We start from the raw sequence: 21192 nt of genomic DNA on the forward strand, positions 1-21192 counted from the left end.
CTGGCTAAAGATGAGAACTAATAGTGATTATATGGCATAAATTAGTATGGAACTTTAACCCAGCTCCATTCAGAATTATGTGAGTAAAATTATAGAAAGTTGATGACTAAAGTAATCAGGGGATAGAGTCCAGTAAAGTTTATAATATGAAAGAAGATCAAACAGCAGTCTTAATATTTATGCTTGCTGAAATCCTACTTGGCCCCAACAATTTCCCTACAAACCAAACTCCACAAAACATGAATCATCCCTTGATCTTGATAGTCAGAAATAAGCTCTATCTCACATTTCTCTGGATTCTTTGAATTCTTCCTATATATTCCATTTTATTCTGTATCATAATGATTTGCATATAATTTCTGAACCCCTAACAGAGTAGAAATATCTTGAATCCTTGGACTGGAGATGATTCATGTTTTTTTTTAAATATTTAGGTTTAGAATAGGGGCTTAAGCAGGACAAGATCTCAATAAATGTGTTATCAAATGTTTTGGCTGATCCATTACTTGTAATTCCTTTGCTCCGTACCCAAATACAAATTTCTGTTTATGTATAACCTTGTAGACAAAAACAATGGTTCCAAGATGAATAGCTTGGGAAAAAATCATGAAAATGTGAGTGTCTGAACGTAGGAGGATTCTAAGTAGGACAAACTGATTGAAAATCCAAAATGAGGTTTGAGGATGGAGGGAAAACTTTTTCCACATGTTGCATTCTATAAAGAAGTAAAAGAGATCCAACACAGAAGAGAAAGATTTGGGAGTTATTTCCCATTTTGGGTTAGATTTGCATTTCAGCATAGCTGGTCTGGGTTAGTGGTGGTTGAGAAATTAAATTAAGTCTTGAAGAAGTCTTATATGTGACACTACCTTCATCCACATGAAATTTCTAGTATATTGGGCTGATTATGGTGTCAAAATATCTAGCATAGAGAATGAATCCAGAGCAGTAGCTATCAGATACATTTACTAGAGAACTTACATCCCTGCCAGTCTTGAAGATTGGGAATACAAACATTTATTTAGGAACAGCATGTTAAAATATATCTCGGCAAAAGAACCTTGAGGATCTTTCAAGACAGCCTTTGAAACAGGAAAACTGATTTAACATCTTGGTTCTGATACACCTTATATAATCTCAGAAACCTCACATAACATTTCCAAGCTCTAGTGTCTTGTGTATGAATTTCCAATAATACTACTAGAATCTTCTATTTAACAGGAAGTCTTATGATGAAATAACTTCATGGTAATGAAAATCATCCACTTAGAGATATAACCACTGATATACAATTTTTAAAGTAAGGCTCTTGTTTAAAAATCCCTAGAACATATAAAATATAAAAGAACTTTTAATCATCAAATTCAATGACTTCTTAGCTATGTTGTGCTCCATGGACCCCTTTGGCAATCTGGTAAAGTCTATGGACTCATTTCTGAGAATCTTATTTTTAAATATATAAAATAAATATATAAGATTAAAATAAAAACAAACCATATTTATCAAAATATTTTAGGTTCATTGACATTAGGTTAAAATCTTCAGAACTTGTTCTATCACTTCAATTTTAAATAATGAGTAAATTGGGGCAGCTATGTGGCGTAGTGGATAAAGCACCGGCCTTGGAGTCAGGAGTACCTGGGTTTAAATCCAGTCTCAGACACTTAACAATTACCTAGCTGTGTGGTCTTGGGCAAGCCACTTAACCCCATTTGCCTTGCAAAAAAAAACCTAAAAAAAATAATGAGTAAATTAAGGCAGATAAAGGGAGTCTAAGGTCACACAGTAAACCTGAATCAAGAGAACTTAACATTTGGCAGCTGTTTCTTTTCTCTATACAGACAGTGGAGAGATCCCTCCATCCCCTGATCAAGATTCTTCCTCATGAGTTTTTCCAATACTTGAGAATTTTTTTTACATGTTATTCTCTTTTTGTTGATCTATCTGGTGATTCTGATGGGAAACCTGCTCATATTCATCCTCATCTCTCCAAGTGGGAAACTTCAAACTCCTATACACTTCTTCCTAAAGATTTTGTCTTTTTTAGCTCTTTGTCTTATTTCCATCACAGTCCCCAAATTAATTGCCAAGTCCCTGAAGCACAGCCACTCCATATCTTTCTTAAGGTATGTGTCACAACTCCTTTTAATGATGTAGTTTGTAGTATCAGAGCTTGTTCACCTCACAATGTCTTATGACCACTATGTAGCCATCTGTCAGCCCCTACACTATGAAGTCATTATGAACAGTCTAACTTATGTGAAAGTGGCAGCTGCTTCCCAACTTACTAGAGGTTGCTTGGGGTCCTGTACTCAGCTAGAATATTCACTTTGCCCTTTTGTGGCTCCAAGAAGATAAATCATTTCTTCTGTGATGTTCTTTCCTTACTTAGGATCTCCTGATCTCATTCACACCTTGCAGTTAAAGTCACTATGATTTTGGGAATTAGTTTAGTGATTTTCTGCTCCATAAACATCACAATTTCTTACAGTCACATTTTGTCAATAGTGCTGAAGAATCCTACTACAGAGGATCAGTCAAAAGCCTTCTCTACTTTCTTGCCCTACCTCATTGTTCTCATGATTTTTATCACAGCAGGTGGCATTGCTCAACTAAAGCCAGAACAGGAATCCAACTCAATTTTAGACCTATTGTCTATATAATGATGCCTCTAACCCTGAACTCTGTCATCTATAACTTGAGGAACAAGGACATGAAGATTGTTCTGAGGAAACTTATGGCCTCTGAATGTAGCACTTGTTTACTCTAGTTCAAGAAATGGGTCTAATTTCTTTCCATGTCATTTGTTCTTCTTAGTTTCAGATCTAATGAGTGATTCTCACTGGAATTAAGAAACTGAGCCATGGTAACCCTGGAGGCAGAATTGCAGGTGGGATTTTGCACCAAACCAACTAAGCAGAGAAGTCAAAGGCCCTGAGACTTGAGCCTGAAGGGGCTTATGGATTTGGAATTTAGGAATAGCCTTTCAATAATGGAGTTAAGCTATAAACCCTATCCTTTGACCAAAGATAGATAAAAAGGAATTCTTTCCCCTGGCCAGGTCACAAAAAGAAGGATTATGACTCCCCCATATTGGTAAGTGAACTCACATGTTTGGGATTATCCGTTGTGAAATAAGTATTTCTTTGCAGAGCTAATCTAGCTGTCAGTGGATAAATGGATGGGAATATAAGTAATTACCATCACCTAGCTTGGAGGAGCACTTCTGGTGATAGCTAGAGTCATTTGTTGAGAGCCTAAATGCTTTAAGCATCCGAAGAATAACAAAGAACCCAGGAAAGGGGATAAAATGAAACATGCCTAGTCTTATAGGCAATGAGGATTAGGGTAACTATTGTTATACTGTTTCAAAATTTAAAAAAACATCTGGCAGCTATATGTAGGATACATTAAATTGGATAAGTTGTGAAAAATTATTGATTGATTTCTATTTGCTTTACTATATATATACACATTTATATAATGTTACTGTTTTATACATACACATATATATTTATATACATATATAAATACATACACACACACACACACATATATATAATATATATATATACACATATATGTAAAACAGTAACCATTGTAAACAATTTTTTTAGGTTCTTGCAAGACAATGAGGTTAGGTGGCTTGCCCAAGGCCACACAGCTAGGTAATTATTAAGTGTCTGAGATCAGAATTAAACTCAGGAGAACTTGACTCCAGGGCCTGTGCTCTATCCACTGCGCTACCTACCCTCCCCTATTATAAAAAATTTTTAAAGGTTTTGTATAGTTCTTGATAGTATAATACTTGATAAAACATTATTCATGCACATTGGAATGAACCTCCCTCTTCAAAGAAATAAAGAAGATGAAGGGAGGAAGATATACCCTATTTAGATGATGTTTTTCTTAGCACTAGGTTTCTGTGGTATAGGGGAATATTGTTTTGAGGACTTTCCAAATGGTATTGACTAACTCTATTTTACAATGGACTCTGAAAGACCTGTGTTGCAAATCAGGGTAATTATGGATCAATCACAATTTCATTTTAGTTGGCACCAACTGACATTATGAAATGAACTTATATAACCAAACTTTTTAAAAGGATGTTTTGATTATATCAGTGAATCTTTAATCACTAAGGTTTCAGTGATGTCTGCTGTTGGTAATTAATAGTCATGATCCCAGGCAAGTAATTTAACCCTCAACCCTCTTCACTTGAGTTTCTCAATGTGTACAATAAGCTGGAAAAAGAAATAACAAACCACTTCAGCATCTCTGCCAAGAATATGACAAATGGGGTCACAGGAAGTCAAACATGACTGACAAACAACAACAAAGTCTAAGTTTCCCTTAATCATAGATATATTGAAATAAGATTTGAGGTAAACTAATTACAAGACTATTAAAATAGTCCAGACAAAAATTTGTGAGAGGCAAAGATAGAACCTAGATGACAGAGCAAAGCACCCAAATTAAAACTCACACAAACTCTCTTAAAATTCCCTTCAACGAACCATAAAAGTAATAAGTTAAAATTAAATTCTAGAGCAGCAGAAACAACATAAGATCAGGTGAAACAATTATTCTACCCAAAATAACTTAGGAGATTGACAGGAAATGTCTGATTCCCAGCAATATTATAGATAAATTCTAGAGCTCCAAGGTTAAGAAGAAAAGATAACAAGCAGGTAGAAAGAAATAATTCAAATATCAATGGAGTCACTAGCTGGGGCTCATGTAAGATTTAGTTGCTTCAGTAAAGGATTGGTGGGTTTGTAATATGATATTTTGGAAGACAAAGATGCTGGGAATCATAAGCCCAACGAACTGATTATAATAGTTCAGGGGGAAATGAATATTTAATGAAGAGGAGTTTCATGCATTTCTTATGGAAAAGATCATAGCTGAATAGAAATTTTGATTATCAAAGACTGAAGAGTGACATAAAAAGTAAACCTGACAAAGAAGCCATAAGTAATTAATCTGGCTAAAATGTTTAAATTCCTATTTGGGAAGATGATAATTTTAACTCCTAAAAACTTTATCATTATTAGGGGATTTAGGAAAAGATTAGATAGAGAGGATATGGATGTGTTATGATTATGATGGCATAATTTCAGAACATAAACTTCTTTAAAGGGCAAGAAAGAAGGATGCACTGATAAAAGTGAGGAGAAGAACAGAGGAAAATCTCATGTAAAAGAGGTATGAAGTTAGAACTTTTACGAAGGAAGGGAAAATGGAAGAAGTGGGAAGTGCTGAAACCTTGAACCACCAAAATCAGTTCATGGAGGGAATAACTTATGCCCTAAGTACAATATATACCTCTGTCTTACTTTACAGGGTAATAGGATGGGAAAAGAATAAAGTAAGGAAAAGAAAATGATAGAAGAAATGGTAAATTAAGGGAGGCAGTAATTAGAAGCAAACTAAATTTTTCAGGAGAAATAGGAGGACAGGGAGAGAGATGGGGGGAGAAAAAGAAGAAAATAGATGGAAGGAAATGCACAATTCGTAATAACAATCATAAATGTCAATGTCAATGAAATGAACTCACCCATAAAACAAGTGGGCATAAGAATGAATTAGAACCTAGAATCCAATAATATTTTGTTTAAAAGAAACACTTAAAGCAGAAAGATACACTCAGATAAAAATGGAGGGCTGGAACAGAATCTATTATGATTCAGTTGAGCTTTAAAAATAAAGGCAGGGGTAGAAATCATGATCTTAGATAAAGTAAAAGTTGACCTAATTAAAAGACATCAGCAAGGAAACTATATTTTCCTTAAAAAAAAGTGCCACAGACAATGCTGTTAGATCAATACTAAACATACATGCACCAAATGGCATTGTATTCAAATTCTTAGAGGATAAGTTAAATAAGGAAATAGACACTAAAATAATGCTAGTGGGGGCAGCTAGGGGGCACAGTGGATAGAGCACCAGCCCTGAAGTCAGGAGTAGCTGGGTTCAAATACGGCCTCAGACATTTAATAATTACCTAGCTGTGTGACCTTGAGCAAACCACTTAACCCCATTTGCCTTGCAAAAACCTAAAAATAAAATTATGCTAGTGGAGGACTTCAAATTTCCCTTCTCTAAACTAGAAAAATTTAGCCATTAAAAAAACAAGAACAAAGTTAAGGAGATGGATATTTGGATAAAAGTTGGATAAATGAAAGAACTCTGGAGAAAACTGAATGGGAAATAAAAGGAATATAATTTTTTCAGCAAGTGATCATGAAGTAAAACATCTAAACCTTGTAATCAAATGCAGAAAAATTGAAATAGAAAATGTATTATCAGATCATAATACAATAAAAATTATGCTAAAGAGTCATGGGAAAAATAGATTAAAAATAATTAGAAATTAAACAATATTATCCTAAAAGATCGGTACAAGGATCAAATACTAGAAACAATAAATAATTTCATTAAAGATGACACAAATGATAAGACAACATGCCAAAATTTATGAAATTCAAGTAAAGCAGTACTTAGGGGAAAGTTCATATCAATAAATTTGAGAAACAGTAGGTCAATAAATCGGGTATGAAATTTTTTAATTCAAGGAAAAAGAACAAATTAAAACTCTCTAAATATCAAATTAGAAATTCTGAAAATCAAAGAAGAGTTTAATAAAACTGAAAGTTAGAAAAGATTGAAATAAAAAAACTAGAAGTTTATTTTATGGGGGGAAAGTCATTAAAACCAATAAATATCTTGTTAATTAAATTTTAAAAAATTACCCATGTCAAAAATGAAAATGGTGAATTCACCACCAATGAAGAAGAAATTAAAACAATTATTTGAATCTAGTTTGCCCGATTATATGCTAATATCACTGACAAGCTAGATAAAATGGATGAGTTGCCCAAATTAACATAAGAGCAAATAGAGTATTTAAGTAACCCTATCATAGACAAAGAAACTGGATAAAGTCTACATGAATTCCCTAAGAAAATTTAAAAAAACCCAGAGCTAGATGGATTCACAAGGGAAATTTTACAAACATTAAAGAACAATTAATTCCAATACTGTAAAAACTATTTGAGAAAATAGACAAAAAATTTTTTACCAAATTCCATTTAGGACACAATATGCTGATAACTAATCCAGGAAAAGCAAAATCAATTTCCTTAAAGAATATCTATGCAAAAATTATAAATAAAATACTAGCAAGGAGATTACAGCAATATATCACTAAGATCATAAACTGTGACCAGTTTGAATTTATACCAGGAATGTAAGACTGGTTCAAAATTAGGAAAACTATCAACTGAATTGACCATGTCAATAACAAAACCAACAAACATGATTATCTCAATTTATCCGGGAAAAGCTCTGAAAAACCACAACAACTATTCCTTTTTTTAAAAAAAATACCCAGCTGTGTGGTCTTGGGCAAGCCACTTAACCCATTGCCTTGCAAAAAAAAAACCATTTGAAAGAATGAAAATAATGGAGCTTTTCTAAAAATTTTAAATAGTATCCATCTAAAACTGTGAGCAAGTATTTTATATATATATATATATATATATATATATATATATATACATATATATATACATACATATATATATAATATTATCCCAAATAAGTTTGAGTGAAGTAAGAATGTCTCTAATCCCACTACTATTCAATATTATACCAGAAATATTAACTATAGCAAAAAAGATCAAAAAAAAGAAATTGAGGAAATTTCAGTCAGTGGAGGTCCTTCAGAATAGGTAATGAAGAAACAGAACTATCAGTTTCCAAATAAAATAATGGCATACTCAGAGATTCAACAAAAAATAGATGAAATAATTACCAACTTTAGCAAAGTTGTAGGATATAAAATAACCCAAATAAATCATTAGCATTTCTACATATTACCAACAAAGTTCACAGCTAAAGACAGAAAGAGAAATTCAATTTAAAATAACTGCAGACAATATATAATATTTGGGAATATGAAAAGATAAATCCAGGAGCTATATAAATCCAAATGAAGTCAAATCTAGGTAAGGAGAGAAATATAAATTGCTCATGGCCAGACTATGCCATTATAATAAAAATGGCAGTTCTTCCTAAATTAATTTAATTACTCAGAGTCATTTTGAACTATCAAAAAAAATTACAAAGCCAAAAAATAATAATAAAATTCATCTGGAAGAACAAAAGGACAAGACTCTCAAGGAAATCAATTTAAAATGTGAAGGAAGGTGGCATAACAGTTCTAGATTTCAAATTAGATTGCAAAGAAGCAATCATCAAAACAATTTGGTACTGGCTAAGAAACAGAATTGGGAATCAGAGGAATAGATGAGACATACAGCAAACAGTAGTAAATGACCACGGCAATCTAGTGCTTGATAAACCCAAAGATCCAGGGTTTTGGGTAAGAAGTCATCATTTAACAAATAATGCTGGGAAAACTGTAAAACAGTTTGGCAGTATCTATTTCATGTCACATGCCAAGAGAGAGTCAAAAAAGGATACATAATTTAAATATAAAGGATGACATCCCAAGTAAATTAGGAAAACAGAAGGGAATATAACCTATCAAATCTATGGATATATAAGAAATAAAGAGAATTATAGGAAGTAAGATACATAATTTTGATTATAAGAAATTCAAAATCTTTTTTTACTAACAAAAATAATAGAACTAAAATTAAAAGTGGAGGAGGATGTTACAGAAAGTTTCCCTGGTAAAAGCCTCACTTCTCAAATGTATAAAAACCAAATAAATAAAAAATAAGAGCAATTCCCCTGATAAGCCATATTAAATGGATGAATATTTATAGAAACAATATATGAATTGCCCAAATTAACAGAAGTGGAACTAGAGCATTTAAGTAACCCTATCATAGACAAAGGAACCTAACAAAATACCAATAGGTATTTCTCAGAGGATGAAATCAAAACTAGCATTAGCCATATGAAAAAAATGGTAGAACATTAGAGAAATGCAAATTCAAAAAAATTATTGAGATATCAACTCATACCTGTCTCAATAACTAATATGACAATAAAGAAAAATGAGAGAATGTGGAAAAATTGTCCTGTTGGTGACACTGCAGACCAGTCTGATGATTCTGGAAAACAATTTGGAACAACATCCAAAAAGGTATAAAGCTATGCATACTCTTTGATGCAGACATGTCACTATTAAATCTTTATTCCAAAGATATCAAGGAAAAGGAAAAAATTGTTTATTTATAAAAAAGCATATATCAATTCGTTGTAGTGACAAAGAATTGCAAATCAAGGAGATAACCAACATTTAGAAAATGACTAAACAAATTGTTGGATATCTTGGTGATATAATACCATTCTGCTATGAGAAATTTTAAAAAAAAGCTGGGAAGACATTTATGAATTCACAGAAAATGAAATGAATAAAACCAGGAGATCATAGAACACAGTAATAACACGATTAAAAGAATTATGCACTCTGATCAAGAAAATTCTTCAAGACAATTCACAAGGCCCCATATGGAGAAAGATTCCAAAGAGAAATCTGATGAACCTAAAATGCAGGCTAAGGTATAGTTTTTGTACTTTCTTCCTCTTTGTTGTTTTATTTTGTTTCTTTTTTCAATATTGATAATATGGAAATATGTTTTTCATGAATAAATTATAATCAATAGCATATTGTTTCTCTTGGCATTTACTGGGGAGGAGAGGGAGAAGATTTCTTAATCACAATCATCAAGATGAATGGCATAAAGTATAGCTAAAAATAAAGAAGGAAGGTATGCCACAGATAAGTTCCAAGAAAGGACCAGGAAATAAAATTCATGCGTTTAGAATTAAATCCATATTCAAATGGCCAAATTTAAGTAACAAGCAAAAAGATTTAGGGGTAATGATTGAGAAAGCAAACTTGAGGGGTGGCTAGGTGGCGCAGTGGATAGAGCACTGGCCCTGGAGTCAGTAGTACCTGAGTTCAAATCCAGCCTCAGACACTTAATAATTACCTAGCTGTGTGGCCTTGGGCAAGCCACTTAACCCCATTTGCCCTGCAAAAACCTGAAAAAAAAATAGAGAAAGCAAACTTCAGTTCATATGTATCACTGAATATGTGTGTAATGAACCTTATTACTGGACTATCTATCCATGGGATTATTTTATGGAAAGGTAGAAGGAGAGCTTTTAAACATGATGAGGTTTGGTGAGTTAGGATAAAAATTCAAAATATACTTGCATGACTCAGGACACAATTAAGTAGAGATCAATGAAGTATTAACTTCAATTTTATACAGAGTATAGGGGCGGGGGGAATGACCTAAACAGAATGAGAAAAGCAATGATGAATTAAGGAACACAAGATGGGAGTGATGCAGAGACTTTAAGTATTAAGATATCTGCTATCTCTCTCTGTCTCTTTTTCTCTCTCTCAAAAGAAGAATCGTGAATAATTCCATAACTTATTTTTACAACTTAAAACAAATGGAAAATTATGATGGAAAATGGTTGCTTTGAATTATACTGCTTTTCCTAAGAGTTGCAGAGGAAAATATTTTTGTGAGGTTATTTTGTTGTTTGGCAAAGAGGCGAAATATGAATTTGTATACCTTTCTGTGATATTTGTGACCCAGTGGTTACTGGAATGTTTCTGATGTTATCAAGATAATTCAAAGAATCTAGGCATCATAGAGTCCTCAAATACATACCACTCCCCTGCCATCCCCCAATCCTCAAGGGTCATACTAACAAGTTGCCTTTAGGTTCTGGGCTCAGAATACTTGAGGGACTGTAGTACCCATAACAATTACTGATAGTAGAAATAATCTCCCTGAGAGAATCCTACCAAATTTAGAGATATTAAATCTCAGAAGGAAATAAAATGATGTAAGAATACAGAAAAAAGAAAAAGAATAGACTAGATGCTAAGAAAATTGATTCTTTTAAATACTACAGTCAAAGTGGAAATGTGAACTTTAGAATGCTCTGGTGATTGAGAACATGGTGACATGCTACTAGAACCAGAATTCAGAAGAAAGGAAATGAAAAGATTTTGCTAGTTGTGCATTTTATCCTTGAGAATATAAATATCCTTCACTTCTGAACTCTTGCTCCACCTCTACATAAACCAGTGGTTGCCTGAATGGAAAACAGATTGTCTTATCATAATAAGAGGTATAAATTTCCACTTTTCTTAAACAGAGATGCATAAGTGACATTGTGAACACGATTAGGAAAATACTATGACAAAATTCATCTTAAATTTCCAGAAATATTTAAAGACTATATTATCACAGAGGGTTTGTGACAACTTCTATATGAAACATGAAAATCAAAGCCAACTGGGACAAAATTAAAAAGAATATGAAGATTGCTTTAGGTAAGCTTCTACATCTTTATATTCTTTGCTAAGCTTTAGAATCCCTTCTTCTCTACCTTTTAGGAACACAGGTCCCTCATACTGTTCCCTTACTACTTAATGAACATTCAAGTAGTCTCTCCTCAGCCCCTCAATAATGATTCTGCCCACTCAGGATTAACTTTCTTTGTGGTGCAGCCAGTTCCAAAATTACAAATTCATTGTCCATAATATTCTGTCAAAACATTCTTTTGAATACCTGATCTCAAATAAATATTTTAAAAAAGATCACAACCAATAAAAATACATCTAATTTTGTTTGTTTTGTTAAGTGACTTGTACAAGTTAACACAGCTAGTAAGTATCAAGTCATATTGGAACTCACTGTCCACCTAACTTCAGGGCCAGTGCTCTATTCACAGTACCACCTAAATTCTCCAGACAATATTAAATTTCAAGAGAAGTACTAGGGCAGGAAATAAAGGTGAAGGACTCATCATAGGGAGCATGAATAAAGACATGAAAATATAAGGTCACTAAAATGAGTGCATGGAGAGCAAAGAAGAAAGCCTAAAATAGAACTCTGATATTGTCAGAGGACAAAGTGGGATGATGATAATCCAGTGAGAGAAACTAAGAATCAATAGATAGATACAGTTAAGATAACCAAGAAATAACAGTGTAAAAATAAATCCAGAGAGGAAATGCTCTAAAGGAAAAGAGAGTGCTCAACTATATCAAATACTGCACAGAAGGAAAAAAGTTGAATAAGTCTGGAGAAAAAGTAATCAGAACTGAATATTCATAAGTTATTGCTGAATTTGGAAAGGATAGTCTAAATTAACTGATGTACTGGGGTTTGGGATTCAGTATAAAAGTGAAAAGTCTTTTATATTAACCTTTTTGATTTCTGTTCTTGCAAGGCAATAGGGTCAAGTGACTTGCCCAAGGTCACACAACTAGATAATTATTATATGTCTGAGGTTGGATTTGAACTTAGGTCCTCCTGACTCCAGGGCTGGTGCTCTATCCACTATTTATATTACCCTTTTGAACAAAGGATCAGATAGGGGAATAAGTAAGTAAATGAAGTGAAAGGGAAAAATGCAGAGACATTGAGGTAATTGAAAACTGATTGGACATGGGGATATGGGTTAAAAAACTATGTTAAAAGGATATTAGTAGGAGCAGCTGGGTAGTGGTATAGTGCATAGAGCAAATCCAATCTCAAATACTTAATACTTAGTTAAGAGACTTTTGCCAAGTCACTTAACCCCATGGCCTTGCAAAAAAAAAAAAACCTATAGTACTAAAGGTATGCTTCTCATGATTGAAACGATTGTGGTACTCCTGATGACATAAAGTTTCAAAGCAACAGGTCATGATTTTTGAGAGTTTATAAAGACTTAAAAGGGGTGGCACTGGAAATAAAAAGATAGGTAGATATGAGAGAGAGAGAGAGAGAGAGAGAGAGAGAGAGAGAGAGAGAGAGAGAGAGAGAAAGTGTCAGAGTCTTTCTGGAACTATTACTGAGATACCAGATGCAGAAACATAACATTGAGGGCACTATAGGAACTATTTGAGGATTTCTAAGGATAAGGGAAATTTTAGGCAGCAGAAAAGGAATGAATATACAGAGGAAAAAATAAAAATTAGAGATGGATGAAAGGTTATTAACAGAGGAAAAACTTTACAAAAGGAGGAATGAATCAAGGGAATGTACATAAAGAATTTCACTTTTGGCAGGGGCAGGGCCACCCTGAATGATCAGCAGAGAATAAAGAAGAGAGTGGAGAAGAAGTTGCAATTTGAAATAAAAAAAGAAATAAGTAATTCATCAAAAATTGACTATATTCTAAATGGAAAATGATACTAAGACTTCATTTGTAAAAATGTTTGGAAGGGAAAGTATGGGAGGTATAAGGAGAAAGTATAAAATTGGGAGCAGCCAAGGGAAAGAATGAGGAAAAAACCAACATGAAAGGAGCAAAATGACAATCTGACAGAAGTGAGGATCATTCATGATTCTATGGCATATATTAATTATATGGTAGAATTTTGTGATTTTGACTAGCTCCATTCTGCAGTATATGAGTAAAATTATAAGAGGTGGATGGCTAAAGTAATCAGGGATTAGAGTTTGATAAGGTATATCATATGGGGGCAGCTAGGTGGCACACTGGACAGAGTACCAGCCCTGGAGTCAGGAGGATCTGAGTTCAAATCCAGCTTCAGACATTTATACTTAGCTGTATGACCTTGGACAAGTCATTTAACCCCATCATCTTGTTTTAAAAATGCATATAATATGAAATAAGACCAAATCAGAAGAGATTCAAGAGAAGTGTTAAATAGTCAGTTAAATTGGTTAACTATAGGGAAACAATTAGAAAGAGAAGAAACTTAAGTGAGATGAATAATAATTGCCAAGAAAATTGTTGAATGATATAAGAACTGTAAGTCCTAATAAAAATAAAAAATAGACAGAAGAAAAATAATGAATGGAAAATGTGGTTATTTAATAACAGTATAAGGTTAGTGAAATTAAACCACATGAAATCAATATATGAATAGCAAAAGGTTTTTAGTAAGAAAATAGACAATCAGGGTGGCTAGGTGGCGTAGTGGATAAAGCACCAGCCTTAGAGTCAGGAGTACCTGGGTTCAAATCTGGTCTCAGACACTTAATAATTACCTAGATGTATGGCCTTAGGCAAGCCACTTAACCCCATTTGCCTTGCAAAAACATAAAAAAATAGACAATCCCTATTCCTTATCCTATTTGTAACCTCATCTGTGTTTATGGTCATAAGATACATGAAATATCTTCTTTTGCATTCTTAATATTTATGGCTCTTAAAATCCTACTTAGTCCCAAGAATTTTCCTACATATCAAACTCCATAAAGCATGAAGTCATCCCTTGATCCTGATAATCAGAAATAAGCTCTGTTTCATATTGCTCTGACTTCTTTGTTCGCCTGTGCATATATCCAATTCAAATCTGCATTATATTTATTTGCATATATTTCTTATCCACCATAGTAGTAACATCTTGACCCCTTAAACTGAAGATGACTTATTTTTAAAACTCTTCAAATTTAGAATAATATCTCAATAAATATTTTATCAAATGTTAGGTTGAACCATTATTTGCAATTTCTTTGCTCCATATCTGAACACAAATTTCTATTTATGTCTATCAAACAATGATTCCAAGACATATAGATTGGGGAAAAAAATTAATGACGATATTAGTGTCAGCATGGAAGTGTTCTAAGTAGGACAAATTGACTGAAAATCTATAGTGAGGTTTAAGGGTAAAAGGCACAGTTTTTCCATATCCTGCATTCTACAAAAAAGCAGAAGAGACTCAACACAGAGGAGAATGCTTTAGGAGTTATTTTCCATTTTAGGATGAATTTACATTTCAACATAGCTGGTCTGGGTTGGAGGTAACCAAGGCAGAGCTTGAAATTAAACAGATCTTATGGAATTCTTATATGTGACACTGTCCTCATCTACATGAAATTTCTAGTCTATTGGAAATATTATGGTGTTAAAACGTCTTGCATAGTGAATGAATCCAGAGCAATGAAAATCAGATATGATTATTAGAGAATTCATATTACTGTCAGTCTTGAAGAATGAGAAGACAAACGTGTTTAGGGACAGCATGTTAAAATGTAGCTCAGCAAAAGAAGATAGAGGATTTTTAAAGACATACTTCAAATCAGGAAACCAGGTCTGCTATGCCTTTGTATAACCTCTGAAACCTCACATAGCAATTTGAAACTTCAGTGTCTTGGGTATAAATTGCCAATTATAGGACTCCAGTTGTCTACCTAAAAAGATGAAAGAACGTCATGATAATGAAAATAATCCACTGAGAGATATAACTAATGATATCAATTTTTCATGGTAAGGGTCTTGTTTAAAAATTCCTAGATCATCTAAGATATAAAAGAACTTTAAAAATCATTTACTTCAGTGGTTCTGAGACTTTTTGTGTTTCATGGACCCCGTTGGAAATCTAGTGATGCCTACAGAGTCTATCTTCAAAAATATCAAATAAAATACATAAGATTAAAATGAAAACAAAATATATTTATCAAAATATTTTAGGTTCATGGATGTTAGATCAAAATTCTCAGAACTAGTTCAATCACCTCAATTTGAAAAAATGAGAAAATTAAGGCAGTTATAGTCCAAGGTCACACAGTGAACATAAACCAAGAGAACTTAACCCTCAAAACAATGAATGTTCTCATCATTTGATATTTGTTTCTTTTCTCTATGCAGACAGTGCCGAGAACTTTCCATCCCCTAGACCATGGCAAATCTCACTGTGATTACAGAAATCTTCCTCATGGGCTTTTCCAGCAGCTGGGAGCTACAAATTTTACATGCTATCCTCTTCTTGGTCATCTACCTAGTGGCTCTGCTGGGAAATCTACTCATATTCACCCTCATCTCTCTCAATGGGAAACTCCATACTCCTATGTACTTCTTTCTAAAGAATTTGTCCTTTTTAGATCTTTGTCTTGTTTCTACCACAGTTCCCAAATCAATTGCAAATTCCCTCAATCACAGTTACACCATCTCTTTCTTAGAGTGTGTATCACAACTATTTTTAATGATGTTATTTGTAGCATCAGAGCTTTTTCTTCTCACAGCAATGTCCTATGACCGGTATGTGGCCATCTGTCAGCCCCTACACTATGAAGTCATTATGAACAGTGAAACTTGTGTGAAACTGGCAGCTGCTTCCTGGCTTACTGGAGGCTTGTTTGGGGTCCTGTACTCAGCTAGTACATTCACTTTGCCCTTTTGTGGCTCCAAGAAGATCAACCAGTTTTTCTGTGATGTCCCTTCTTTACTTAGGATCTCCTGCTCTGAATCATATCTTGCAGTTTATGTCACTATGGTTTTGGGATTTAGTCTAGGGATTTTCTGCTCCATTTACATCACAATTTCTTACAGCCACATTTTTTCAACTGTGCTGAAGATTCCAACTAAAGAGGATCGATTAAAAGCCTTCTCCACTTGCATGCCCCATCTCATTGTTCTCACGATTTTTGTCACAACAGCTGTCATTGTTTATCTAAAGCCACAGCAAGAATCTGACTCAGTTCTAGACATGGTGTTGTCCATGTTCTATACAGTGGTGCCTCCAACCCTGAACCCTGTCATCTATAGCCTGAGGAATAAGGACATGAAGATTGCTCTGAGGAAGCTTATGACCTGGAAATACTTATCAAAGAGATTAATACCAAAGTTTTTTCCATGATCATATATATATATATATATATATATATATATATATATATATATACACACCTGTGCATGTATATTCATACTCATATATACATAAACAGACATGCATATGTCTATGAGTTTCATATAAATGTGTTTGCATATATATATAGACAGATCCTTTATCTTTATATGTTTAAAATTTAAAATCATTGCTTATATACCCCTGTCAAGTTCACCAATTATAAAATGTTGACTTTCAAAAGACCTGGAACATCATAAAAATATGTTTTTCATACTGTGTATGCCCATTCGAGTTCTAAAATCAAGTTACCAGTTTTCTAAAAAAAAGTGAATTTATTTGAAAACAATGAATTTGAATATCCTCATTTCAATTTATATCATCTGTTCCTTTAATAACAGGATTAGTGGAATGATAGAAGATTCTATCTGCCTTGAACAATGGATGAAGCTGAGCAGGGAGGTGGTACAGTTGATAGAGCACAGGCCCTGGAGTAGGGAGGATCTGAGTTCAAATCTGATCTCAGATACTTAATAGACTTTGGACAAGTCACTTAATCATATTGCTTTGTAAAAAAAATAGAAGCATTTGAATCAGAAGCACCAAAAATACTTTTCATGTGTATTTTGCTATAAAGGTTTTAAGTAGTTTCAAAATACGATATTTGTTCACCTCAATAACAGTAAGGGGTTAACAAATATTTTCAAATACCTAATTAAGCAAACAGTTGACAGATCTTCAAATACAATATTTTCAAATAACTAATTTTCTTTCAGAAAAGTCTTGGCCTCTTGATTTTACCTTCAAATTTAGAACAAAAACACTTAAATTTAGAATTGGGAGGGATATCAATCTCATTCCTTCAGTTTAACTTGATTGTGAACTTGAATCACATATAAAACATCCTCAATTGTGGTCATTCAAAATTCATATAAGTATTTTGAGTGAGGGAGAATAACTTCATGTCTTTTCCTTGTCACTAGTTGAGTTCATGGTGGTAGCAGAGAGAAGAGTGAGAGGGAGAACAAGAGCTGGGGGAGAGAGAGAGAGAGAGAGAATGGATTTCCTTCTCTTCCACTCTTTTATTCCAGTTCCAAGAAATAGGTCTATTCATGTTTGTTTCTCTTTTGTACCATTTGTTTTTTCTTAGTTTCAAAAGCAATGAGTGATCCTGACCAGTAAACCCTGGAAGCAGAATTGCAATTGGGTTATTGCAACTAGCCAACAAAGAACAGAAACCAAGTCCCTGGGACTTGAACCTGAAGAGGATTGGGAACTTGTAATTTAGGACTCTTTCTTATAATTAAGCTATAGACCATACCCCATGTCACAAAGGGTGGGATTATGACTCTTACATATTGATAAGTAAATTTCATGTATTTGTAATTATATCTTTTGAAACAAATATTTCTTTGAAATAGTTCTTACTAGATGAATGAAGCTGGGATAAAAAGAATTATTGCCTTCCTCTTAGAGTACTGAAGCAAATTGCTAGGAGCTTTAATAATCTAAATGTCTAGAAATGGAACACACCTAGCCTTATACACAATGTGGATCAAGGTAGCTATTGTTATATTTTTTAAATTGAAAAATATTCTCATAGCAACATTAAAGAATAAATTAAATTGGGTGAGTTTTGAAAGTTATTACTGATAATTGATTAATAGCTAAGTTTAATAACAGCAGTCTTCATTTAAATAAATTTTACTGAGGTCAAATCTTGCCTCAAACACTTAATAATTACCTATCTGTATGGCCTTGCACAAGTCACTCAATCCCATTTGCCTTGCAAAAGAAAAAAATTAAAAAAATAAATCAATTTTAAAGACTTAGATTTAGATTTATTTTGTATAGTCCTTGATAGAATCATACTTGTTAAGATATTATTCATGTAATTTTGAGTTACATGCCTCTTGGGAAAATGATGTAACCTAGTCAGGAGATGTTTTTCCTAGCACTGTGTTTCTGTGGCATAAGGACATATTGTTTTGGGAAAGTATTAATCCAAATTTCATTGACTACCTCTTTATTACTATGGACTCTGGAAGATCTGTGTTGCAAATCAGAGTAATTATGAATCAATCCCAATTTCAGTTTAGTTTGCACCAATTAAAAGTATAAAATGAATTTTTATAACAAAGCTCTATAAAAGGATGCCTTGATTGTATGAGTGAATATTTGATCACTAAACTCATGACCATGGGCAAGTCACTTGACCTTCTTCACCTCAATTCCTCAGTCTGTAAAATAAGCTGGAAAAAAGAAATGACAAATCACTACAGGATCTCTGTCAAGAATTTCCCATATGGAATCATAGAAAGTCAAACATGATTGAAAAACAACTTAACAAAATCACAATTTCTCTTAAAAACAGGTCGATTATAACAAGATTTGTGGTAGACTAATTACAACGCTATTAAAAAAGTACAAACAAAAACTTATGAGTGCAAAGATAGAACCAAGAGAGGAGAGTAAAGCTCCCAAAGTAAAACTCAGCCAAGTTATCCCAAATTTCCCCCAAACAAATAAAAAATTAACATTAAATCAAATTCTGGAGCACCAGTATCAATATGAGATCAGGTGAAACCATTTCTCAGCCCAAAATAACTTAAGAGGTTAGGAGGAAATGTCTGTCTACCAGGAATATTATAGATAAATTCTAGAGCTCCAAAATCACAGAAGAATTTAGCAAGCAGGTAGAAAGAAACCATTCAAATATCATGGAATCATAAGCAAGGATCATTTAAGATTTAGCTGTTTTCATAATAAAGGATGGAAGGACTTATAATACAAAATTTTGGAAGATGATAGGATTTATAATCAAAAATAACTTGCCAAAAAACTGAGTCTAATATTTCAGGGGAAATGAATATTTAATGAAATAGAAGATTTTCAAGCATTTCTGATTGGAAAAAGTCAAAGCTGAATAGAAATTTTGATTAAGTTCTAAATTCAAGAGTAAAATAAAAAAAGACTATGAAAAAGAACTAAAATCCATTAATATGGTTTAAATGTTTATATTCCTGTATGAGAAGATGATAACTGTAACTCCTAAGAACTTTATCATTATTAGGGGAGTTAGAAAAATTTTGGAGAGGGCATGGATGTGGTATGACTATGATGGCATGATTTCAAAAAAAGATTAAGGGGCAAGAAAGATGAGTACACTGGTAAAAGTGAGGAGAAGAACAGGGGGAAATATCTCATATAAAAGAGGCAGGAAAGAAAGAAAAACAAAAGAAACTATGATGAAAAGGAAGACGAAGGAGGTGGGCAACACTTGAATCTTACCCTCATCAGAACCATCTCACCTCAAGTAGGAAATTATGTAGTATATAAGAGGAATATATGTCTATCTTATGTTATAGGGTAATAGGTTGGGGAAAGGATAAGGGAGGGGAAAGGAAAGAAGGAATGGAAAATTTAGGGAAGTAGAAATTAAAAGCATACCACACTTTTGAAGAGGGATATGGGAGAGGGAAAGGAGAAGAGAACAAAAGCAAGAGCGAGAGCGAGAGCGAGAGCGAGAGCGAGAGCGAGAGCGAGAGCGAGAGAGAGAGAGAGAGAGAGAGAGAGAGAGAGAGCAGAGAGAGCAGAGAGAAGAAACAGAAGAAAATATGAAAAGTTAGTAGTCATAACTGTGAATGTGAATGGAATGAGCTAACCCATAAAACAGAAGTGGTTAAAAGAATTAATTAGAAGCTGGATTCCAATGATATTTTGTTTAAAAGAAACATCCTTAAAATGGAAAAAGATACACAGATAAAAATGAAGGACTGTAACAGAATCTTTTATGATTCAGTTGAGCTTTTTAAAAAAAAGACATGGCTAGCAATCACAATCTCAGACAAAGAAAAAATCAACCTAATTAAAGATCAACAAGAAAACTACATTTTCTTTAAAAAAAAGGGTACCATAGACAATGAAATTAGAACTAGACTAAAATTATATGTACCAAATGGCATAGCAGTAAATTTTTAAAGGAAAAGTCAAATGAGTTAAATAAGAAAAATAGACATTATACCAGTGGAGAACTTTAACATTCCCCTCTCTGAACTAGAAAAGTCTGACCATAAAATAAGCAAAAAAAGAAGTTAAGAAGATGAAGAGAATTTCAGAAAAGCTCAGATATATGAAAGATCTCTGGAGAAAATTGAATGGAAATAAAAAGTATAATATTATCAGTTATACATAACACTTTCACAGCAATTGACCTTGTATTGAAGCATTTAAAACATTGCAGCCAAATGAAGAAAAGTAGAAATATTAAATGCATTAGATCATAAAACAATGAAAATTATATTAAAAAGTCATGAAAAAATATAGATTAAAATGAATTAGAAATTAAATTATCTAATCACAAAGAATGAGTAGGTCAAAGAACAAAACCTAGAAACAGTAAGTAATTTAATTTAATTAAAGATGACATGATAAGTGACACATCATACATACCAAAATTTATAAAATACCTCTGAAACAGTACTTAGGGAAACATTAATATCTGTAAAAGCAGTATGTAAGGGAATATTAATATCTATAAATGCTTACATCAATAAATTTGACAAACACAAGATCAATAGGTTGGGCGTATAATT

The 21192-nt window shown here is 33.1% G+C and overlaps 1 protein-coding gene across 1 annotated transcript; it reads left to right on the top strand.

The window, feature by feature from the left end:
* Positions 1–15652: 15652 nt before the first annotated feature.
* Positions 15653–16609, top strand: LOC141489302 (olfactory receptor 14A2-like). Its single transcript, XM_074190019.1, has one exon. The coding sequence runs from the start codon at positions 15653–15655 to the stop codon at positions 16607–16609; it is 957 nt and encodes a 318-aa protein (XP_074046120.1).
* The last annotated feature ends 4583 nt before the right edge of the window (positions 16610–21192 follow it).

The sequence above is a fragment of the Macrotis lagotis genome, chromosome 5 (genome assembly GCF_037893015.1).
Source record: "Macrotis lagotis isolate mMagLag1 chromosome 5, bilby.v1.9.chrom.fasta, whole genome shotgun sequence".
Taxonomy (NCBI): Eukaryota; Metazoa; Chordata; class Mammalia; order Peramelemorphia; family Peramelidae; genus Macrotis; species Macrotis lagotis.

What these genes read in the sequence shown, in the direction of transcription:
- LOC141489302 (XM_074190019.1), top strand. Translation starts at nt 15,653, where the DNA reads ATGGCAAATCTCACTGTGATTACAGAAATCTTCCTCATGGGCTTTTCC.